At 45.8% G+C, this 25,452-nt stretch overlaps 1 protein-coding gene across 1 annotated transcript in view; it reads right to left on the bottom strand.

Moving 5' to 3' along the window:
• NOL4L (nucleolar protein 4 like) overlaps positions 1–25,452 on the bottom strand; it is a 104,087-nt gene that overhangs the window by 75,318 nt on the left and 3,317 nt on the right. Inside the window, exon 2 of the mRNA XM_075011693.1 lies at positions 1,390–1,545. Within this exon, the coding sequence (XP_074867794.1) occupies positions 1,390–1,545 (156 nt within the window). The remainder of the gene's footprint in view (positions 1–1,389; positions 1,546–25,452) is intronic.

The raw sequence follows: 25,452 nt of genomic DNA, 5'->3' as shown, positions 1-25,452 counted from the left end.
AGAGCTGAATTGAAGGAATTAGAGGAGGGTCAGAGTGGTCTCCGGTGGAAATGAGCGGAAAGTTTCTGAATTGCAGTCATGCTGGTAGTGTTGCCCTCCTTAATGACAGAGAGGTCATCGGCCTCCAGCCAGAGAGAATCAATGTATACAATAATGCTGCTACAGGCCCTGCTCTGCTGCAGGGACACCAGCAATGGGGACATGAGATGTACACAGGGCTCTCTGTTCCTCAGCAGGGGCTCCGGCAGCACGCTGGTTCCTACAGGGGACTGGACTCCACTGCAGGCACTCTAATGGCGCGTGGAGCCCTGTGGAGTCTGCAGTCTGGAGCAGGGACAGGAGCCTATTCAGCAGCCTGAATCTCTGTGGGGACTCAAGTAGCATGCAGAGCCCTGCGTGACCCCAAACAGCAGGCAGGCTCATTGCAGGGACTGGGGCAGCAAGTTCAGCTCAGTGGAGTCTCAAGCATGAGCCTGAAGGGTGCATACAGCAGAGAGCATGCTGCTGTATGGCCAGTCCTAGGAAAGAATTTTCCACGTGGCTAGGTCCTCAGGCCTCCAGGCTTCAAAAAAGCCACAGAAATTTGGAGAGTGAAATTCAGTGCCTGTCAAAAAGAAACAGGGCACCAACCCATGTGTTGAAAGAATATGGAGCGGGAGGAGAAATGTTAACCTCCCCTAAACTCTCTTCTGGAAAAACTCATTTTGTGTTTAAGCCCCGGCTGCAGGATGCAGAGACAGGCATGTGGTTCTGTGCATTTCAGGCAGCGCTCTATGAGCAGTACCACACCCAGGTGCCTGCCACAGCCTCAGTTCTGAAGATCAGGAAACTGAGGCATGAAGTTGATGTGATTTACCCAAAGCCAGGCAGCACATCAGAGTTGGCAGGAGAACAGCAGACTCCCAATCTCCTGCTGTAGCCGTGTCCTTTCCTTCAGCAGCAGATCAGAACTAATGATTTTCTACAACTGAAGGGGGAAGAGAGGCAGATGACATAGACCAGGGGACACAGGGTGTGCGCACGTGCGTGCGTGCGTGCAAGCAAAACCATCCACTCTCACCTGAGTAATGCTCCACGGTGAGTAAGGGTCGAAGCCTCCCAAGGGTATTTTGCTGAGTTTATGTAGCATTGTGCCTGTGTCCTCCTGGTTAGCTGTTCCCTGTCACTACACACTGCTGCCACTGCCTCCCTCCTCCGTTCCCGTACCCGCCACAGCTGCTGTGCTTTGATACCATCCTTTCCCACCCCACGCATAGGCCCGTGCAAATGGCCCTTTCACTTGCGTGCACTCTCCACTACACCAGACCTCTCCCTTGTTTTCATGCAGGGGGCCTCTCCCCTTTGTGTCTGCGACCCCAGCCACTTGGAGAACACAGGAGGGAGTCTCACCGCTCGATAGGTTTTCTTCTGCCCAGCGTGTTTGGGTGCTTTGCCTGGCTCTGCCGAGCTCTCCACATGCATCGAGTAGATGATGTCAAAGAAATCTTCCACCACAGCAACGCGTTTCAGTGAGATGCCCTCAGGCTCCGACAGTCCATCTGCCCCCTACAACAGCGCAGGCAAGTTGAGTTAGTATCAGTGGTGGGTGACAGGGGTGATGAGATGGGCCTCGGGCTAATGTGGTTGGAGGGGGGACAGGCACAGTGTTCCAACCCTGAGCTGCCTTGAGCACACAGGATGAGAGGGGATAAATTAAACAGTGCTCCAGGGAGGTTCCTATCAGAGCCAGGGCAGAGGCTGCTGCTGCTGCTGCTGCTATTGTGCTACTCATGCTGCCAGTGAAAATGGGCCAAGAACAAAAGCAAGGGAAGAGTCCAGAATGGAATTTTAACCAATTGAAAATTTCAACCTTCATCGTTCCGAGCAATCTCTCGATTCTGCAAATAGGCAGAAGAAACTCATGGGGCTTGCACACTCTACCAAGCCTTCTGGGGGCTGAGGGATACTAAGCAGATGCAACCCCACAGACTCAGACCAATTAGCAGGGTTAGCTTTTACTGAGATGCCAGGCTGAGGTCCCTGAAGAGCAAAACTGATTCACCCTCCTACCCTTCACTGACCTTTCCAAGATCACTCTCACTCACACAGCAGCTCAGCGCTGGCAGTACCCTCGCTGCTCTTTGTGTGTTAGGACGTGCTGAAGAACGTGAGCCTGTAACCCTGCCGCATGGCAGTGGCAAGAGACTGGTGTGGGTGGCAAATGCTGTGAGCACTATCCTTCTTATCTGACTGTCAAAAATGGTGTCAACTCATGCTGGCAAGGTATGCCATGAAAAGAGAAGCCATCCTTCCAACCTAGCAGCTTCAAATGTCACGCCATCCAACAGTACCAGAGCCAGGCATGTGATCAGGATAGCTGGTCTACTGGAAAAGTAGTTATTTAGTCGTCAGGTTCCAGGAGCGAACACTCAGCGTGCTTCCTCACAAAATAGAAGTGGTGCATTATATGTGTGTATATACACACACACACACATAAGTATTACTATAAGCCTAATTTCTAAAAGGTTAAATGTGGACTTGTAAACTCAGGTTGCATATGCAAAGAAAGCGAATGCACATGCAAGATGCCTAAATGACCCACAACTAAGCTTTTGGATACTCATTTTGCATGTGCAGTCACAGTAATTGCTCATGCAAATTATGCATGGAGTTTCACACCTGTTTTTTAATTGTACACATTCACCATATTCAAAAAATAAACCCTGTTCTTAAGCAACCACTCAAAGGTCTTTCAAAAATCACTCATTCAATGGAGATGGCCCACTAAAGGGTATATTTAACATAGATTTGTAGATTCCAGGGCCTGAATGGACAACAGTGATCGTCAACTCCAGGGCAGTCAACAGGCAAACCATGACCTAAATACAGACTGCCAGATGCTTTTCAACAGATCCTGAAATCTTTTTGTTTAGTTATGATTATGATTTTTTTAAAAGTATTATTTCACTGGAGCCTGGACCCTGACTATTCTTTGACCAAGAAATCTGGACCTTGACCAAAACATAGGTTGCCCCAATCTAGTAAGACCTCCTGTGTAACACAGGCTCTGACATGCCCTCAAAATAATTCCTAGAGCAGATCATTTAGAAAAACATCCAATCTTGACTTAAAAATGGTCAGTGATGGAGAACACTCTAAATTCTTGATAAGTTCTCCCAATGGTTAATTGCTCTGTTAAAATTTCATACCTTATTTTCAGTCTGAATTTGTCTTGCTTCAACTTCCAGCGATTGGATCATGTTATAACATTCTCTGCTAATGTGCAGAGCCCACGATTAAATATTTGTTCCCCCTGTAGGAACTCGTAGGCTGTAATAAGTTACCCTTTAACCTTCTCTTTGTGAAACTAAATAGACTAAGCTCCTTGATTCTATCATTATAAAGGCAGGTTTTCTATCCTCTAATCATTTTGGTGGCTCTCCTCTGAACCCTCTCCAACACTTCTTGAGTCATGGGCACCAAAAGTGGACACAATATTGCAGCAGTGGCCATACCAGTGGCAAATAAAGAGGTTAAATCTCTCTATTTCTATTGGAGATTTCCCTGTTTATGCAGCCAAGGCTCACATTATCCCTTTTGGCCACAGCAAATAATCATGTTCAGCTGACTATCCACTATGACACCCAAATCTTTTTCAGAGTTGCTGCTTCCCAGGAGAGAGTCCCCCATCCTGCAAGGGTGGCTGTGATTCTTTGTTCTTAGATGTGTATGTAGACATTTAGCCATATTAAAATGCATATGGTTTGCTCACATCCAGTTTACCAAGCCATCTGGATTTCAGTATCAGCACCTGTCCTCTGCAGTATTCACCACCATCAAATTTTTGGGTCATCAGCAGACTTCATCAGTGATGATTTTACGTTTTCTTCTAGGTCAGTGATAAAAATGTCAAATAACATACAGCCAAGAACTGATCTCTATGGGACCCTGATAGACACATAGCTATTCAAAGATGATTCAACCATTTACAATTGTGTTTTGAGATCTAGAAGTTAACCAGCTTTTAATCCAATTTAATATGTGCTGTTGTAACTCTAGTTTTTTCATCAAAATGTCATATGCCCTATAAAGGTTTAAAACAAGTATTCTACCTCAATACTGTTTCCTTAATCAACCAAACTTTTAATCTCACTGGAAAAACTCAAATTAGTTTAACAGGATCTATTTTCTGTAAATTCATGTTGACTGGCCTTAATGAAAAATTAAAGGAGGTAATATAATTAATCAAGTTCTATATCAGCTTCTCCATTATCTTTCCCAGGATTGATGGCAGGCTGACAGGCCTAAAATTCCTCAGGTCATCCTATTTATCTTTTGTAAATATTGCCTCATGTCATATTTCTTATAGTCTTATGAAACTTCCCAATGTTTCCACATTTATTGAAAAGTAATGTTAATGCTCCAGTGGGCTCCCCAGCCAGTTCTTTTAAAGCTCTTAGACACAAGTTGTGGGCATGCTGATTTTAAAACGTCTTAACTTCGGTAACTGCACTTAGCCTCCTGAGATACTACCTGGATGGAAAGATTGTTATTATATAATGGGGACTACATTGTTTGTTTTTCCCCAAATACAGAACAGAAATATATATTGAATATTTCTGCCTACCCTATATTATTACTGATAATTCTACAGTTTCCATGTGACAATGGACCAATACTATTTTCTTCCTAATTGACTTTAAAACTCCTTCTTTTTGTCCCTTACATGGGGAATACTATCTAATAGAACAGGACACTGTCTACTAAAGATGGCCTCTTGTGCAGAATTCAGTGTGTGGATTATATATATAGTGCACTATCACTAGATAGATAAGTACACACAGACATAATGGTGAAGTGAGTTAATAAATCTCATCTTCCCAAGGGAGCCCTCTGAGCTCTGCACAGAGGTAGCTATAACAGAGGGTATTTAGAAAGAGAATAGTAGCATGGATGGTATCACTGATAGCTTGGAGGTAAGAAAACCTTGTCTGAGAGAGTGCCTTTGATGAACATAGGTCTGAAGTCTCCAATCATTTATTTCTGGGCTTTCATTTTAAGCCAGGGCAGGGATGCCCTGTCCTAGAGGAATGGGCCTTAGGAGGCTATGTGCAGACCAGCAATTCTCCATGCAGTGTTAAAATGAGGATAATTACAGCAGTGGGACAAAGGAGAACTGCAGTGTTAAAAGCATAAACAGACCTGATGAGAGAAGACCTCTCCTTCCCTGAAAACAATCTGTTTGAAGGGGCTTTGCAATTAGCCCCACATACAACATGTCCACACGCAGGGCCAGCCCTAACAACTATTCTAACCAATGCTCCCTCTAATTTTTTCTACCCATGTGCACATTTTTCCATCCATGTGCAGAAAAATTTTATGTGTACCAGGGCATGTACCAAAGCACAAAAATACCCAGCTGTGGGTTTCTGATAATCAGCCGGGTGGCATTTGAATCTCTCCTCATGGCTCCACAAGGGCACCGCTTACAGGGAACACTCATTCTAACCTTCATCTTTGTGCCATCAGAGGCTATCTATTCAAAACTGCCCGTCTTCCTTAAAAATGACCCATGGATTGGCAGCACTGTCTACTTACACCTATCCACCTCCCAGCCCCACCAGTACCAGCCTTTTCTCTGTCCCTTCCCACTGTTAGCATGGGAGCCACCTGCTCTGCAGTTTCTGTCCTCTGGAATGGCCTCTTGGCCTCACCAACTCTCCATTCTGCTTCCAGGCTCCTCTCCCTTTCCTATGCCTTTCTGTGTTTATTTAGCTCTGTGAAGCATGGTGGCATGCCATTTCTATTGTAGACACTGGATACAAAATGGAAGTTAGCTGGATTGGGCCTAACCCTGTAGAATTTAAGCAGCATCAAAATCAACTCATATTTTGACTTCCAGGTTCAAAAGGTTGGTGTGCCCTACAAACACCTCAGTAAACCACTCCTCACTAGACCGTGCCCAACACCTTTCTTCCCTCCATCCCCCAATATTGCTCCCCACAAGTCCCCATAAGTCCGTCTCATGATATTATGGGGGCAGGGGGTTGGTTCGCGGTTTTGAACGTGCCCCCACAATATCATGAAACTCAGTTAAAAATCACGAGATTGCATTGGGGTTTTTTCAATTTCCCTTCTGGTTTGTTTTGGTTTTGAGCTTTGAGTGTCAGTCAGCCTCAAGTGTGCACGCACATTTCAGGGACAAAATGCAGCCTGCAATGCATATTCAGAAGTGCAGGCCTTGGTGACAGTTACTTGGAGGGAGCGGGTACTCCACTTGCCAATTCCTAACACTACAGGTGGGAAACTGCCGTTCCTTTCTCTGTCCCCCCTGACATCATTATCCCATCTCTCTCTACGACACCATTCACCATCCTCTTCCCCTTAATTCTTCCTCCATCTGTTTGCAAAGTATCCTGGCCCCAGCCCCCTTCCACATTCACCTGCTCCCAATTTTTCCCTCTATAACTTTGCAGAATCCCACTTCTCACTCTTTCACCCTACCATCCCCCCTTCTGCAGACCTCAAGAACCTCCTGTTCCTTCCTGATCTCCACTTTCCCAACTCTCCTCAGCCTCCCTCTTGTTCCCACATTCCTTTGCTCCCCACCGTCTTCACCTAGCCATGTTTCTCTACAATCCCTCAGCGCCGTTCTCCTTCAGTCGTCCTCCTCCACCTCCCACATTCCCCTCAGTCTGCCTCATGCAGACATATCTGGCCTTTGTCTGCACCCCACTCTCTTACAATCCCTGTCATTCTCCCATGCTCCCCCGAGTCTGCCCTGCCCTTTGCATCCCTCTGCACCTTCCTGAGCCTTCCACTGCACCTCTTTAGCCTATTTCCTGCTCCATTCATCCTCCTGTTTCCTCCCTCTCTGTGCCAGGCCCCTCATTCAAGCTCAGCAGCCATCTCACCCCTAAAGGCAAACTGGCTTCAAAATAATTGAACACGGGAAGTCAGGAGCCATGAGGGCAATTTGGCTGCAGCCTCCTTGGTAGGGTTGCCGATGTGGGCTGGACATATTCCTGGGTTTCTTCCCACAACATGCTCTTTAGTTAATCTTTACTTTATGGATACTCCAGGACAATCCTGGAGGGTTGGCAACAATACAGCTTGAAGGTAAGGGACATGGCAGCCATTTTGAACACAGGGAAATTCTCAAATTTTAAGCATGAAGCTTTAGAGAATAACGAACACTACAAAAATCAGGAAAGTTGGGTCTGGGACCTTGGGTCCTTGTCCTCTCTCCCCACAGGTCCCGTGTCCTCTCTCCCATTCATGGAGGGGTCTATTCTCATTTGTGGGGCCCCATTCCCCTGCTACCTCTCATGGGGCCTGTGCTCTCTTCTCATTCGCTCTCCACACGAGGCCCAGGCCTTTGCACCCGCACCTTCTTCCCCACCTGTCTTTCACCTCATGGGACCCATGTGCCCTTTCTTCCTGTCTTCATCATGGGACCCGTGCCTTTGGTCTCAAGCCTTCCCTCTCCCTTCCTGAGGCCCATGCCCTTTCTGCCTCCCTCTCCTCTGCATAGGACGATGCCCTCTCTTCCTGTGCTACACAGGGCTTCCTCTTACAGCGGTGGTGAGCAATTGGCAGCCCATCAAGGTTCTATGTGTAGCCCGTTTTTGTTTTTGTTTCCCACTGCCTGGGGGCTGCCACAGGCTGATGGTTGCCACCTTTGTTGGGCTTTTTTTCCGATGGCTGTTACTAACGCGACGCACGGGTGAAACAAAGCCATATGAAGTGAGGTGTGTGCTGATAGCACACAACCTTGACCAAGTGAGCTGTGCACCCCTTCGGCATCCAATCAAAGCACTGGTACGTTCAGTAGCACCCCCTGCAAATCAGTACAGCCTGCAATCAGCACCCCCTGCAAATTCTAGGTATTTAAGTGCAGTTAGCAAAACTCCCCTATTCTGGGAGACCTGTCTTGGTTACAACAGTCATATGGCCCACAGCGATGAAGGAGGGGCACTCATGCGGCCCACGCACTCACCTAGTTTGCCCGTCAGTGTCTTGCAGGGCTGTGCTCTTCCCCTTCCCAACCCGTTCACCAGGCCTAGGCCCGTTCTTGCTCTCCAAAGGGCCTGTACCTTTGCACCCGAGCCCTCTCCTGCAGGCTAAGCCCTTTCTCTCTCTCCCACTCCTGTGACCAGTGCTTAGGTTTGTCACTGCTGAGTGGTAAAAAAAAAAATAGGACATCCGGGATGATTCTGAGCCCATAAAACTGCCAGCAGCAATGTGCATTCAGCACTCTTAAAAATTTTGCAGGGACAGCTACCTCAAATAAGGGACACTTCTCAGTGAACCTAAACAGGTGGCAACCCTTTCCGTGCCCCACGTTCCTCTCTTGGAGAGCCTATGCCCCTCTTGCCCTCACAGGGCCATGCCTTTCTCTGCCACCACTTCCTGCAGCCTGTGCCTCCCCTCCCTCTCTTCACTCACAGGATGCACATCAGTACCCCCCCATGGGGCACATGTACTCTTTTTCTCCGTGTCTTCCTCAGAGAGCCTATGGCTTTGCAGTCAAGACCGCTCTTCTCTTTCTTGGGTCCTGACCTTTTCTCCTCCTAACCCCCTTATGGAGCCAGTGCCCCCTGTGCTGTCTCACAGGACTTGTACGTTTCTTCTCTCCACTCTCATGAGGCCAGGGCCCCCTCTTCCCCTCAGGGAGCCACACACCTCTCCTCTCTCCACTCATGAGCCCCGTACCTTCTCTGTGTCTCTATCCCCCACCCACCATCCCTGTCATGAAACCCCTGTCCTTGCCCCTGTGGGCAGGGATTTTCTGCATGATCCATGCAAGCTATGGCTAATTCTGCAGCCCACCTGGTGCAGCAGTTCCCAGGCTGGGGGAAGGGGGAATCACTGCCCACACTGGCTAGGCACACGGTGCTAGGACCCTGCTGGCAACAACCCCGCACCCCGCGTGGTGCCAGCAACCGGGCTTTGGGGCCTACATAATAACGGCAGAGCATCTGAGTCAGTCTCCATCCCACCCTGGCTCTTGTTCCTCTCTAATAACCACACCATGCTCCCTGCCCTCCCTCTGCATGCAGCCGGAGTGGCCTGCTGCCAGGGCCTGGTGCCTGAACCGCCCAGCTCAGGCTGGGCGCCTTCCCTCGCGAGTGCTAATGACTGTTGACAGAATACAGAGGCTGCCTCGGTGACATCTGCTCAGTTGGCTGCATGCGACAGGGTATGACCCAGACTCCTCTCAGCACTAAGGCTGTGCAAAAAGGAAAGGACCATCCCTCCCTCCCCCAGGCCTGGCCTCCAACCCACCGGCCTCCCCAGGCCTGAGTTTAAAAGCCCTGTTGGAACCACGAGCGCCTCTTCGTAAGGCAGGTAATGAGGGTAACCATGGTAACCCGGCAGAGGAAGTGTATTCTGCAGGAGACGTTAATCCGCGCTCCCTCGAGCTGGGACAGCCTGACTTTTCATTCTCACACAGTAATTAGATACCAGCTGTCAGTGCAGGGGGAAAGGCTCAGAGACTAGGGGCTGGGGGTGTTAAAGACACAGGGGTCCTTTTCATGGGACAGGGAGACTTAGTCTCAAGCATCTGCATTGGGTGCGGATGAGACTGAGAGGATGCTGCAGCATTGTTTGCCCTGCCTCATGTCCAGTTCCTATTACACATTCGAAATTCCTCCCATCACATGCACACCTGCTGCACCCAGGCATTTACCTCCCCATCCTTTATTCTCTCTACGTATATGCACAAGCCTTCTGTCCCACACTCATTGCTAACAGGGAATGTGACTTTTTCTGGGCCCATCCCTCTGTCGGCCCTCCTTCATCACAGCTCCCAACACCCCACTCACACCATCTTACACAGACCACTTCCTGCCACAGCTGCCATCTGCCTCTCATTCAGATCTGAATCCTCCTCTGTCCTAGAGACTTCTGCTGTCTCTGGCTGCCCATTAAACCTCAGGCCTACTTCTCATTATGTTGTAAATCCTGATCCTCTTGTCCAGCACTCTCTCCCACCTCATACAGGGTCTTTATCACTATAGCTCATTAAATCCATTCTTTTCATTCCCCAGACTGCATCCTCACATGGGCCCATGCTGTCCCCTTCCAACATTTCAGTCTCCCATCTTGGCTGGGGTCATCATGGAAGTGCTCTGCACCAGTGTTCCCTGTAAGCTGAGCCCGTGCGTGGCCACCCAAGAAAGATTCAAATGCCACCCAGCTGATTAGCAAGGCACCCACAGCCAGCAGCCTGTGTTTCCACTGGTTGTGCCCATCTGCACAAGCCTAGGTACACATAACAAAATTTATTCTGCACATGGATGGAAAAAATTAGGGGGAACGCTGCTCTCCATAAGTGGGCCACTGTGTGAGGACCACTGTAATCAGAGGTATGTACAGTATAAACTTTGGAAGGGGCAGTGTCGAAAAGTAACGCTTGTCGTCTTTCCTCAATGTGATGTGTCTAATGCAGCCACCTGCCATCTGATCCTCTCCATGCTGCCATGCCAGTGACCTCTACCCTGACCCAGTGCAAGCTACCACCCTCTCCAGAGGTAACCAGACACTTCCATCCCCATGCAGAATGAATCCAGGCTCAGAGCACCTCTGAAAGAGACTAAATTATGGGTGGTGGGCTTTGCGCTGTGAACCACTAGCGATCCATCAGCAAGAGTATCCAACCCCGTCCCACCTCTGTCTCTGTTTAATCTGAGTTGCAAGCAAAGGACCCAGTCCTGCCAGGTACCGTGTGCTCTCAAGTCCCTTTAAAATCAATAGTCTGAGGATACTTGGCTTCTCTCTGATGCGGGCACAAAAGCAGTACTGGAGCCTGAAGCTGTGAACCCCACATAGGCCAGAAGGAAGAACCCCTGTCTGTTAAAATGGAACAGGCAGCTGTTCCTACGGAGCTGGTACTGGAGCTCTCCACTGGTTCTACTTTCCATATAAAAGCAGTAAATATGGGGGAACGGGACAACGTTAGCCCTAATTTACAAGAGGCTTATCCAGGTGGTGGGGGTGGGGCAGGGCTGGTGCTTCCCCGTCTGCTCTGTTTGACTAAAGATAAATGCTCTCCTGGCCTTCAGACTAAGGGCTGATACCAGCTGAATTCCACTTCCTGTAAATAAAAAGCCACTTCCTGCCAATGAAATGCTGCCTGATAATGGCAGAACTCTTTGTTTTCTGTCCATACAGCAGACCATCTACCAACACTCTAGTTTCTATCTCTCCTGCCTCTGTGTCTGCTCCACACACTGCAAAAAGGCGTCTCTGCCTCTCTCACTCCCAGCACCAGATTGGGAAGGGGCCATTTCTGTTTCTCTAACTGCTTTTGTTCCTGATGTCTCAAGGTGGAGTGGAGTATTTGCTAGGGCGACGTGTCACCCCACTGACCTGTCTTTTTGTTACACCTGTCTTTTTGTTATTAAGTGCTATTGAATTGATCTGAAATTGAGTTTCCTGAGTTGAATCCTGAGGCTTTAGCAATAAGTTTTTCCATACTGATTCCAACCCCCATATTCCCACACTTGGAGGTGCTTCTGTCAGCAGTCAAAAGTCTGCCTCTCCTTACTCCAAAGGCCTAGTGGTTTTGTCAGGCCCATATAAAGATTCTGTCTAACATCTGTTCTGGACTCAGTCTGTAGCTTCACAAACAACAAGCAGTCCTGTAGCACCTTAAAGACTAACAAATGTACTAAGTCTTGAGCTTTCATGGGTAAGACCCACTTCTTCAGATTATTCTGGAGTTACTAGGCATGATGGTACACGTCATCTCGGAGAGTTTTGCTTCTCTCTTAGCTGCATTATTTTTATTCCCTACAAGTTTTATTTTATTTTTCAATCATTGTCATTTAGGGAAAAATTGCCTGTCAGTGGCTGGAACTGGGAATTTATCAATAAACATTTACACACCAAGCTACCACCCGGAAGAAGAATGGCAACCTACAGTGCAGAATCCAGTCCTATCAAAGCTGCAGGGCAGAATTTACTCAGTACAGCCTGACTGTTATGTCCCCAATACACTTCAAAAGCAGAACCTCAAAATCTACTATTTGCATCCTGACACGGGGAGGTGTGTGAGCAGCTGCAATGTAGAGTACAAGAGTGAACAAGCCCAGCTATTAATTCTTCACACCCTCCTCTCATAATGAAAGGGAGAGTTTCAATATGAACTCCTGGAACTTTTCATCAAGAAACTGTTCTTGGTATTTGTACATTTATGAGAAGCTGGTCCTTGATTGACTGCTGTACTTAGATTTCTCTGGGGCTTGAGAAATGTCCCTTCTTGTGGTACTTAGGTATAGCATAAAAGCAGCTTTTGCATGGGGATATGTTAAACCACAGCAGGCTCTCTCTACTGATGCTATGAGAGAGAAGAAATAGCTCCCTAGAACTTCACTCTTCCTTCCAGTCTATAGTGCCTGGGACAGGGTTTGTGCTGTAATATGGGCCACCATTAAGGAGAAAGAGAGAGAAATTCATGTGGTATCAGACATACAGTCATAATCAGAGATAATCAAAAATGTGAGAAAATGTTCATGGCATTTTTGTTCTTTTCCCCTGGTTTTCCCTGAAAATACTTTTTTCTAAGAATATTTTCTGATAATCTCTACAACTAGCTGGAAAAGAGAAAAAAATGTTGTTAAAACTTTCATCAAATTTCTTCCTCTCCCCAACAACGTCTAATAAGCCCCTGTATATCACTTAGCATTTTCAAACCACTATGCAGACAGAGCCAAATCCTGCCCTTATAGCTGGACTCCCCATTGACTGTAATGGGAATAGCTTGGCTGTGTCTACACTACCACCTTCCTTTGAAGGAAGGATGGTAATTAGTGTGTTGGGAGTTTACTAATTTTGAGGAGTAAGGGGACTTCGAAATTGCCCCGGCACTTCGAAATACCGGTGGGAGTGCCATGGCTAGACGCGTACCAGTACTAAGAAGTTTAAAACTTCAGAGTTGCCACAGGGGGGAATTTGCTTAATGAAGTGCTGCCTATGCACAGCTGCACTTCATTAGTAAACTCCCAACACCCTAATCAACATCCTTCCTTCAAAGGAAGGTGGTAGTGTAGACAAGCCCCTTGTGTCTATTAACAATATAATCTTCATTACAACCCAGTGAGATAGGCAAGTAGTAGTATATCCCGGGGAAACTGAGGCACAGAGACCATGCAACTTTCCACAAGCCGCATAGTGATGCAGCATCAGAGCTATAGGATTAGCAATCAAAAGCTTCTAATCTACAGCCCTGTGCTCAATGCACTAGACCACATTGCTTCTCTAATTAGAGTTTTACACAATACTTCCCCCCCCCCAAGGTAAATACTTATTTGTGAGGGAAAGATGGCTACAGTTTGGGGCATATAAAGTTGCAGAGATATAATCCTCCTATGGGGGCACAAGGAGAAATCCTAGCTAATGGGAAAGATGCACTGTTTGTAATCTGTCACAAGGTAAGGCCTCTCAGGGTAAGTCAGGCCTTAGCTCTGAGTTTGGCCTATTTTCCTCCCAGATCCTGTGTCAGAGCTATTCTCTATCGGCTGAGAGCAAGGACTGCTGGGAAAAGGGAAACCGGGAATTAAAGGCAAGTCCTTTTCTCTAAGCTGGAGAGAGATTTAGGGAGTTGAGCGTAGGGAAAGCTTTACAGGATTCAGGACTGAGATGTGTGCTGGGCAGCTGAGAAAGCAGGTGAGACAGGATAGGAAGTAGCCTGAGGGAGGGGTGTAGCAGACTACTGAGGCTGGAGTAGATCGCTGTGGCTGTGCATGACCCTAGGCCTGCAACCTGATGCAGAGGGACTGGGCTGCCCTTTACCTCCGTTCTGCTGCTACCTGGAGGTGGTGGGCAAAAACAAGTAAAAGGCCTTCTTTATTTGGATTCCTGTTTGGTCCCAGAGCTGGAGGACTTTGGTTACAGCTGGAGGGCTAAGCAGCCTCTCCACGAGGAGACAGGGAATTGGTGAAGGGAAACTAAGTCTGCAGACACACCTAATAGTGGAGAGGCCCATTCACAAAATGAACATGCTTCTATATATTTGGGGGCAGAATCAACTGAGAATCTGGTTCTCCTCTTCAGCTGGTATCCTCAGCTAAGAGAGGCGAGCACAAGGCGAACTATTTCAGAGGTAACTGAATTTCAGTTCGAGCTTTGGAATGTCTGAAGCTGCTGCCAGGAGCCTAGTTCTGTTGCATTCATGGAAAAGATAATAAAATAAAGTTTTTCTTCACACAGCGCACAGTCAACCTGTGGAACTCCTTACCAGAGGACGCTGAGAAGGCCAGGACTCTAACAGAGTTTAAAAAAGAGCTCGATAAATGTTTGGAGGTTAGGTCCATAGGTGGCTATTAGCAAGGGGTAAGGTATGGTGACTAGCCTTTTGTCGAAGGCGGGAGATGGATGGCAGGAGACAAATCACTTGATCGTTGTCTTTGGTTCACCTCCTCTGGGGCACCTGGCATTGGCTACTGTCGGCAGACAGGATACTGGGCTAGATGGACCTTTGGTCTGACCCAGTATGTCCGTTCTTATGTTCTTATGAAAGACCTGATGCTCATGAACACTGTCCACAGCCACTGCATAACATCAGTAATGGCACTGTGATGTCAAAGTGAAACTACAGAGAAGGTGTAACACTGCTACAACTGTTCAACAGTCCTCGGACAAGGATGAGCTCAAGTTACCACAATGCTGAAAACGAATATAAACTGACCAAAGTCAAGAAACTTGGAACTAAGATGACACAACACCCTTAACTCAGTCCATTCTTCTCAGGCAAGGCAACATATATGGGTGATTACTGGAGCCTCCATAAGAATGGCAGGATGTACATCTACGAAAATGCAGACTTCATCAGCGTCCATTAACCAGATTGTGAAACCACTTGCGCAAGGATTAAACTTTCTCATCAGCCGGTTATCTATTTGCGCACCAAGCAACCCCCAGATGCATAGCTCTGCAATCACCAGTCTCCCACTAAATTAATATATGTTGGCCCCTTACCCCATTCAGTAATGAGGTAGTGCTGATGTCTGTGAGAAAAAGGGGGTGTTAGATTTGGTTTGCCCTTGCCCCAGAGGTTGGGGTACAGTTCTCTCTCTACTGATTCAGAAAATATGTATCATTACATTAGATTCATGTTTCGAAGGCTTCACAAACGTGAATGTAGTGTAATAACACATGGACCTAAAAAGTCATGTTGTGCGTGAATGAAGGCTTAAATTCTGCAGAAGTTGATGGCACTCCTCAGGGGTAGATTCCAAATCAATGTAGGCAAATTTGTGTTTCAAGTTAAAGGAGAGAAATGGGCTTACAAATAATAGATGCTATGGAACTAATTTGATATATTTTGGATGAGATCACAAGTTTGGTAGATAAAAGTAATAGTGTTGACATAATATACCTAGATTTCTTAAAGGCATTTGACTTGGTATGGTACATTTTGATTAAAAAAACAGAATGATGTAAAATTAATATGGCACATATTCAATGGATTAAAAACTCATTGATTGATACGTCTCAAAATGCAACTGTAAATGGGAAAGCATCACTGAACAGGTCTGTGGCCAGAGAGGGCCAATAGGGATTGGCTTTTGGCCTAATTTTTTTAACATTTTTATTGGTAACCTGGAAGAAAACATAAAACCCTCTTGACAAAGTTTGCAGATGATCCAAAAACAGGGGGAGCTAAATATAGCAAAGAGGACAGGTCACTGATTCAGAGCAATCTTGATTGGTTGGCAAATTGATCACAACCAAACAGTATGTATTTTACTATGTCTAAATGTAAATGTCACATCTGGGGACAAAGAATGCAAAATATACATACAAGATGGGAGGACTCTAACCTGAGAAGCAGTTACTCTGAAAAAGATTTGGGGTTGTGATGGATACCCAGTTAAGCACGTAAAAAAGACCTAATGCAATCCTAGAATGTATAAACAGGAGAGCATCTCAAATAGGGGTAGAAGAGTTAGACCAGCTCCATATTTGGCACTGGTATGACCACTGCATTACTGTGATCAGTTTGGGTACTTATGTTGATAAACATGAGAGGATTCAGAGAGGAGCACCAAGAATGAGTAAAGGATTAGAAAACATGCCTAATAGTGATAAAAGGTTTTTGAGTCATAGCATTATAGAATCCTAGGGCTGGAAAGAACCTCAGGAGGTCATTGAGACCAGCCCCTTACCTAAAGCAGGATCAACCCTAACTAAATCATCCCAGCCAGGACTTTGTCCAGCGAGGACTTAAAAGTATCTAGGGATGGAGATTCCACCACCTCTCTAGGTAACACATTCCAGTGCTTCACCACCCCTCTGGTGAAACAGTTTTTCCTAATATCCAACCTACACCTTTTCCTCTGTAACTTTAGACCATTGCTCCTTGTTCTGCCATCTGTCACTACAGAGAACATCCTCTCTCCATCCTCCTTAGAGCCCCTCTTCAGCAAGTAGAAGGCTGCTATCAAATCACCCCTCACTCTTCTCTTCTGCAAAATCATAAGCCCAGATCCCTCAGCCTCTCCTCTTAGGTCATGTGCTCCAGCCCCTTAATCATCTTCCTTGCCCTCCACTGAACCCTCGCCAATGCATTCATATCCCTTCTATACTGGGGGACCCAGAACTGGATGTAACGTTACAGATAAGGCCACACCAGTGTCAAGATAGGGGAATAGTAACTTCTGTAGATCTGCTGGAAATGCTTCTCCTAATGCATTCCAATATGCCATTAGCCTTCTTGGCTACAAGGGTACACTGTGCACTCATATCCAGCCTCTCATCCACTGTAATCCCCAGGTCCTTTTCTGCAGCATTGCTATTTAACCAGTCAGTCCCCAGCCTGTAACAATGCTTGGGATTCTTCCATCCCAAGTGCAGGACTCTGCACTTGTCCTTGTTGAAACTCACTGGATTTCTTTCGGCCCAATCCTCCAATTTATCTAGGCTGCCCTATCCCTATCCTCCAACATATCTACCTGTACCCCTAGCTTAGTGTCATCCACACATTTGCTGAGGGTGCAAGCCATCCCCTCATCTAGGTCATTAATAAAGATGTTGAAAACTATGAGCCCTAGAACTGATCCTTGAGGCCCTTCACTTGAAACTGATCGTCAATCAGACATTGAGCCATTGATCACTATCCTTTGGGCCCAACCACCTAGCCAGATTTCTCTCCACCTTACAGTCCATATATCCAATCCATACTTCCTTAACTTATGGGCAAGAATGTTGTGGGAGACTGTATCAAAAGCTTTGCTAAAGTCAAGGTATATCACACCCATCGATCTCCCCATGTACACAGAGCTAGTTACCTCAACACAGAAGCTATTCAGGTTGTCAGGCACGACTTGCCCTTAGTGAACCCATGTGACTACTCTTGATCACTTTTCCCTCTTATAAGTGCTTCAGAATGGATTCCTTGAGGATCCCCCCATGATTTTCTTAATTGAGAGAAAATTCAGGGGTGACTAATAAAGCCAGTAAGTACCTACATGGGGAACAAATGATAATATATTCTTCAGGTTAGCACAGAACGTTATGATACTATCTAGCAACTTAAAGATGAAGCTAAACAAATTCAGACTGGAAAGATGTAAATTTTTTAACAGTGAGAATAATTAAACAGGGATTATGGTGGATTCTTCATCACTAGACATTTTTAAATAAAGTTGGGATTTTTTTTCTAACAATCTGCCAGTAGGAATTATTTTGGGAAAGCTGTATGGCCTGTGGTATACAAGAGGTTAGATGAGATAGTCACAATGGTCCCTTCTGGCTTTTGGAATCTGTGAATCTATATGTGCTAGGTTGAGAATGTGGGAAAATGTAACTCTAGCTTGCCATACAGTGCTGACTGCTATAACTTGGTAATCCATCTATAAAGACTTCCCTCTTCCCCCAGATCTGAAACAGTCCAATGCTGCCGGACCATATTCAGCGCAGTGACCAAGCCACAACAGGGCAGCAATATGGCAGCCATAAAACTGACTTTCCATTTGCCTTTTTTCCTTCTTTCTTCAAATCCTGACTGTTATTGAGAGCACCAGGCAGAGTATGAAGGGAGCAGGCAATCCAAAGGGGGCAGAGAAGACAGACAATTACAATAATCTGTCGTCCCCATGGAAAATAAATTGGCAGCTGACAGGTTATACTTTGTACAAACAGAAGCTTTGCAGGAGAAGTGAAGACTCCAGAGGGGCCAATTGGCAGGTTAATTAGGATGAAGCAAGGGATTAATGAAAATGTTTAAGAAACAGGGTTTGAGATGCAAAAGACTCTGATAAAGACTTACTGAAGGGGAATCACCTCTGGCTTGGGAGAGGTGATGGGAGGATGAAATGCAGAACAGAGAGCACCCAATGCAGATGTCTCTGGGAACCAAGGAAGGGATTTGATATTCGCAAGGGAAGAGCAGGGAAGTTCAGGGAAGGACCCCATCACATCTTATTTTTCTAGAAATATAATGGCTGTGTCCCTCCCCCAGTAAGACCAAAAAGACATCAATAATGCAGAATAACTGCTCTCCAGGTAGCTGGCATACAGCCTCCCACAGCCAGCCAGTAGGCTATCTGTTTACCTTGAAGAGACAGGGCAGAAGGAAAGCAATTAAACTGGAGCTTTGATTAGGGTTTGCAGACAACTGCTTGTGCTAGAAATGCCTGAGCTTCTGTCACTGTTCTGGCTGTGGCTGAGGCAAGTCTGATCCTCCACCCCCTGCTCAGCGCTTTCCTGGTACAGCAGAAGCATGACTGATGCTCTATGTCCCACACAAGCTCAGAGAGCTCAGAGGTAGGAACCAGTTGCTAAGAGACAGGACTGTACTTTCCAGCCCACATTCAGACCTTTGTCACCAGCTCAAGGGCTTTTGCTGGATCAAAACACACTATGCAGGTGAGAAAAAACAGGCAGCCTTTCTCCACGGCTAGTCAGAGCTCATGAAAAATCACATGGTTCCAGTTAGGGGAGCCACTCCACAGGCATCAAAACTGATGATGGGAATAAAGAATCTTAAAGCGTTTGTAAGGAAAGGGGTGGGGGATGCAGAAACTCACAGCTCGGCAGCAAAGCTGCCTTCTTATTCCCAATGCTGCAAGATTCAAAACAGCAATGCTCTGTTGCCAGATGAAACCCAGAACCAAAGGGATGACACCTGCAGCACCAAAACCTAGAGCGCTTTAAGTATCTAGACAAGACAGGTGACTGGATGATTTCTAGGTGGTGGGCCTAGAGACTGGTATTAAGACACTGATCCTTTTGTTTCCAGGTCACTCACTCAAATCCGTCCAAGTCTAGTAGTCACCAGCAAGTTTGGGGTTTGACTTGGTTTAGTTTACTGATGTGTCTCAGTCCATCTTACTGGACACAAGTCTACATTGTAAAACAATCAGTACGTCTACAGGTTGCACATCTCTAATCTAGAAAACTCTCATCTGGTAACATCCATAATCCGGCCTGATTTTAGTTAGCCAGATGACTGCTTATCATGGGTGTGGCCAAGTTTCCCGTGGTCCCATAAAGTTTGTTTACATCCACCAGGCTTGGTGCTCAGTGTTCTTTGCTGTTATTTAGTTCTAATTTACTCCTAAATGTCTTCAAAGAGCCCAGTAAGAAGTGGAAGTGTTGGTAATATGCTAAACAATATTTACCTCCCATGGTCCAGCAAATTCTCTCATCCACCACTGGTCAGGTCCCGAGGGTAATGGATGAGAGAGGTTCAACTGGTAGCAGTCTCACCAGAGTACCAAGGACAGAATGGGCCATGGAAACTGAGCTATCCTCCTTTGTCCTCAGTAATGGTCTTCCAAGTAAGGATTAAGGTCTGTAAGCACTCAGTGTGGAGGAAGCTAGCACCATGGCTGTCCAGGCTATTTCCAGTATTTGAGCAGAGAAACCTATCCTCCCAGGCTGCCAAGCCAATGCTGCACAATCAATGAAAGAAAAGATTTATATTGCATCTATTCCTCAAGCCCCGCTCTGCACCAGGGTGGTAAAACTTAACCAACCTTCTTTTAACGCTGAGTGGCCATGTCTACACTAGCCAAAAACTTCGAAATGGCCATGCAAATGGCCATTTCGAAGTTTACTAATGAAGCGCTGAAATACATGTCCAGCGCCTCATTAGCATGCGGGCGGCTGCGGCACTTCGAAATTGACGCAGCTCACCACGTGGCTTGTCCAGATGGGGCTCCTTTTTGAAAGGACTCGGCTACTTCGAAGTCCTGACTTCGAAGTAGCCGGGGTCCTTTCGAAAAGGAGCCCCATCTGGACGAGCCGCGCGGCAGCGAGCCATGTCAATTTCGAAGTGCTGCGGCCACCCGCATGCTAATGAGGCGCTGGATATGTATTTCAGCGCTTCATTAGTAAACTTCGAAATGGCCATTTGCATGGTCATTTCGAAGTTTTTGGCTAGTGTAGACATAGCCAGTGACTGATGGATGTAACCAGCTACACAATAAAGGAAAATGTTACTCCACATCCCTAGAGCTAGCAACTCTTCTCTCTCTCTCTCTCTCACACACACACACACACACTGCAGCTATTTTCTTTTTAAATAAATTGCCACTGTTTTGTTGGCAACCAGGCTAAGAGTGGAAGTCAGCAGTGTTCCCATAAAGAAGTTGATTCTGGCCAACAGGTCCCTTCTGTACCAACCCATTGCTATAATCAACTAATTAGACTGACAGGAGACTGAAACTCAGTGGTGGCTTTGGCCCTTCCTCAATGCAGTTCTCCATGGAAGGCCACAGCTAATATGAGAGCAAGGGAAAGTAACTGCTAATTTGTGCTAGAGAAAGGATACAAAGACAAAGAAAAATAAATACTCTGCTGTCAAAGCAATGCAGACAAGTTTCTATGAAGCTAAAAAGTCAACACAGGTGGATAAATGGAACCTCCACTAATATCTCTCCATCCATCTTTGTGCTTTCTCAGACATTGGTGTGTCCACAAAGCAAATTTACACACTGTTCCTGTCTGCTCTAATTTAACAGCAAAATTAATATACTTTCTTTTGGTTTACCTGAGAGGCTCATGTTGATAATGGTTTGGGCAAACAGACCCTGAAAGAGCTCCCCATGAAACAAATTTTAGTGGCCTCTGCTGGGCTGGGCTGGCATCATTTTACCAGAGACTGAATCACCTTCTTGTTCAAAATACAGAAAAGCTCCTTTGGGTCATGAGTCTGGAAAGATTAAGTGGAGAGAGAGACCTGAATTATCCTTACTATTGCTTCCTAGATGTTCAGTCCCTTTCTCCCTTCACAAACACTGCCTGTAATCTGCACAACTTAAACAATGGTGTTGCTGATTGGAATTGGATTGTCTTCATTTTGACTTTACTGCAATAGGCCCTTACAAAAGTTTTGTGTTTGGTTGCTTTTTTTTTCCTTTTTTAAGTCAATTGCCAATCAAGAGCATAAATCAGAGAGCCATTTTCTGCCTTAATTTCAAGTGACAGATTCAAATGATTTGACTAGATTTTGGAAGGATCTTCTTGTTCTAGATCCTGCCTATTACATCCTGTGCAACACCAATGAAATCAACTCAATTGTGTAAGATGCAAAATTTAGATAAGGGTCTGTATTTTTAAAGACAAATAACTTGTTCAGTCAGTCGGGGCTGAAAGGACTGGATGGCTAAATGCAGGGGTGCATTAAGTAAGTGATGGGCCCCCTCGGGGCAGGGGCATGAAATTTTGTAAGGGAGCATGCAGCACGATCGGCTACGGGGTCTTAGGCTCATCCATCTTATTAAAAATGTTGAAATCTATTACTGTTTTTATGTACGTATATTCACATTTATATAATGCTCAATAAAGTGTTTACATTCTACATACTTATTTTCTTACACATGCTGAAAGGTTTCATATATATATATGCACACACACACACACACACATGAAACCAAAATTGCCATTGGTTTGGATTTCATTGGACAGGTTGGGGGGCCCTCATAATTGCAGGAATGAAAAGTGCGGCCTAACATACAAAGTTCGCTCACCCGTGGCCCAGAGAATAAAGGGCCACAGAACCGTTCGCTTGTAGGTTGTAAGTTCAACCGCTGTCCAAATTGATGATAATGACCAAATATTGTCACCACCAAAACACTATTTTGTGGTCTCTGATGGGAACTGGATCATATTCATGTCACAAAACTAACCAACACAACTGCTACCATCAGGGAACCTGTTGGAAATCTTGGCAGAGATGTCAAGGACTGAACGAGCTGTGGAGACAGATTTCCTAGTGGTTCATCAGGTCAGGACTGAGGTCCACTTGGCATTGCTACTTATTACGCTCTTCCTTATGGAGAAAGAACGTCATTCTCCAAGACTTCCAATCTTCTTTATATACACACAACACCAAGACTGTGTAAATTCAGCTTGGAAAAACAGAGACTGTTGCTGCTCACCAGTGAACTTTAACCAAGAAGCTGGAGCACCTCACCAAAAGTGAGCCCTTCCTTAATGTGACCCTTACTCCTGAAAACTACTCAGGGTAAAAATTGCAAACGATCCTGTACAGACACAGAGGTCTGCATCTGGAAGTATTGTAGGCTGGACTGGTTCATAGGCCCATGTATTTTGCCACTGTTGTGCCAGATGATGAAGTGCACTTCTAAACGTGAAGCTACTCATCAATTAGTTGGGAAACATCAGACCCACAGTGCATCCTCACAGCCAAGCTTTTCATGGAGGATACAGATTCCATGTGGGGAAAGTAAGTCTGTTAAATAGTAGGCTATTTCTCAGCTCACGTCTTAGGAGCCATTTGCACCACCTGAACCTTTCATTTTCAACAATCTCTGTTGTTCCTTAATCCAGACCAAATGAAGATCAAGTTAGGGACAGTGAAAACTTTTGCAGACTAAAGTTCTCAAAGATAGGTTGTGACGGGCAGTGTCCAATGTGCTTCCTCTGCCATTGATGGAAGGCCCCCACCCATTCCCCTCTCAGCCTCTCTCCTCTGATTATTATGAAAAAAACCAAACAGTCCTATAGCACCTTAAAGACTAACAAATTTTCTATCACTCTAATTATTATGCTTCACTATTAGCCTAATATATTTCTTGAGGGATCTCTGAATGTGTCAATGATTTCAAAATACCTCTATTTTCTGGTGAGTCTGCCTTGTAATATCTAGGTGGGCTCTGAATATAGTCAATAAAACCCCACCATCATAAATGCTCTCAGTCTTTTATTACTGTCTGCAATGAACTCTGGAACCTTATGCCACCTCTGCAGGGATAAGAGTAGGTGAAGGAGAGCAAAAGCAGCGGCCTCAGAGCCTGAACCCTTCCATAGCCCAAAGGGTCAGTCTAATGTGAGGCAATCCCATGTCTGATCCTGCAGTCCAGTTTGATACACTCTTGTAGCCCATATCACAAGCTGCCAGACTGAATATAGCCTGCTAGGTTGGACAGAGTTCCATAGCTATGACAAGCGCACAGCATGCAGGGTGAAGAATAGCATTGATTCAACGAGTGTGTATATCCACTCCTGCAGCTAACTCTCAAACCAAAGGCTGGGTGTAACCTTTCCCCTAGCACCTGGTGCTACATGAAAACAAATCAACACCTCCAGCTGTCACTAAAAATGTTGTATTTTTCATTACACAATATCTCCATCTCAACATACATCTGTAGGAAATCCCTGTCCAACGGACACTAAATACTTAGGGCAAGAGAAACATGAGACTATAATGAAAACCACATTTTAACTCCCCATCATGTACAGATACCCTCATGGCTTTGAGGCAAGATCAGTGATGTAGAAGATCAGCTAGAGACTGGGGTTCAAGCATTGCTACTAACATACTACCCACACATCAGCTTATGATAGTTGAGCAATGAGAAGCTGCATGTGAATTACAGGATACCTGTTGCTTGCACTGCAGTAGCACACAGCAGACCCATTGTACTAGGCATTCTATATTGACTTTTTTAAAAGTCCTTTGCCCAAAGAGCTTACAACAGTGATGGGCAACTTAAGCTAAGTGAGTGGGTCACAGGAGTGGCCCTCCTTCATCTCAGTGATCGCAAGATTGTCCTAACCAGGAAGGTCTCCAACGATAAGATGGTTTTGCTAACTGAGGTTGTATGGCTAGGATGTGCAGTGTGCCCATTGAACCGTAGCAATGCTGTGACTGGACACAGGGAGCACATGGCTCTCACAGTCAATGTTAAGTACAATCAGCACACCCCTCACTTCACACGTCCTTGCTTTCCATGCATGTCTCTTTAGTAATATCAGCAGGAAAAAAACTACACAGATGGAAACCACCAGAATCTGGCGACCTTGCACATGGGTAACAGTAAACAAAAGGTATCATGGGCCACACACAGAACCCCAATGGGTCACATGTGGCCCACAGGTTACCCATCACTGGCTTACAATCTAACTAGTATCTGAACAGGCTTGCTAGGCTGCCAGTAACATATCATCTTTCCTGCAATTCTTAGGACCTTATTTCTTTGGGGGGTTTTGTTGTGTGTGTGTGTGTGTGTGAGAGAGAGAGAGAAAGAGACCATATTTGTGTGTGTGTGTGTGAGAGAGAGAGAGAGAGAGTGTGTGTGTGTGTGTGTGTGGACACCCATCTGGGAAAAGAAATCCAAACTATCTGTGCCAGACCTCTGACTGCTGTCTGTGTTCCCAACCTGTTCATCAACAAAAAGACCACCATCTGCTCTGACCATCACCTAAGGCAGATGCCCTCTTCTCACTGTACTCTTATTTTTCAAACCACCCAAAACTGATTAAGCCTGCTCTGATAACAGGCATGAAGGAGGGCAAGGGAAAGTTACTCAAAAGAGAAAAGAACCACACCTTAATCATGTTTTAGCCACACTGCACAGAAAACACATGCCAATTACGAATAAACAAGGTCAAAAGGAACCTGAATAAACCCCACCCCTCAGTTCTTTCCAGGAGTGGCCCTGATTCCATCATTAGAAGGAAAGACCTTAACTCCACTAGTGCCCTCCCCACGTTCTTTAGCTCTTTTCAACTTTTCACTCAAAGAACTACATATTTCCTGTGACAGTGTGCAGATACTGTATAGCAGCATGCAGAATCCCCTCCCCCTCCCAGCACGCTGCAGTTTGACTGTGCTTATTCTTTCCCTGGGTCCCCAAGTCTCAGGACAGTCCTGAACACATTAAGGCTTTAACAGACACACTTGGACAAGGCAGATGGGATAGGACAAGAGGTGCCTGATAGATCAGCAGCATGATAAGGAGGAAGCCAATTGCAACACCAATCCAGAAGTGTTTGAAAAGTGCAACTAAATGAAGACAAACCAGAACATGAGGGTCATTGTTGAGCAGAATGCTAGTACCAGGTTCATAAATTATTTGATTGCACATATGTGAGTAATGAAATGCACCCATCTATACAGAATTATCAAAGCTCCCTGAAAGATAAAGAATCATGGAATCATCACCAACTAAGCAAAATCCCTGTCAAGTTATTTTTAAATTTTCAGAGAAATCT

Source organism: Carettochelys insculpta, chromosome 17, assembly GCF_033958435.1.
Source record: "Carettochelys insculpta isolate YL-2023 chromosome 17, ASM3395843v1, whole genome shotgun sequence".
In the NCBI taxonomy this organism is placed as follows: Eukaryota; Metazoa; Chordata; order Testudines; family Carettochelyidae; genus Carettochelys; species Carettochelys insculpta.
The sequence above is the reverse complement of the archived record's forward strand: the minus strand, read 5'-3'. Positions and strand labels throughout refer to the sequence as shown.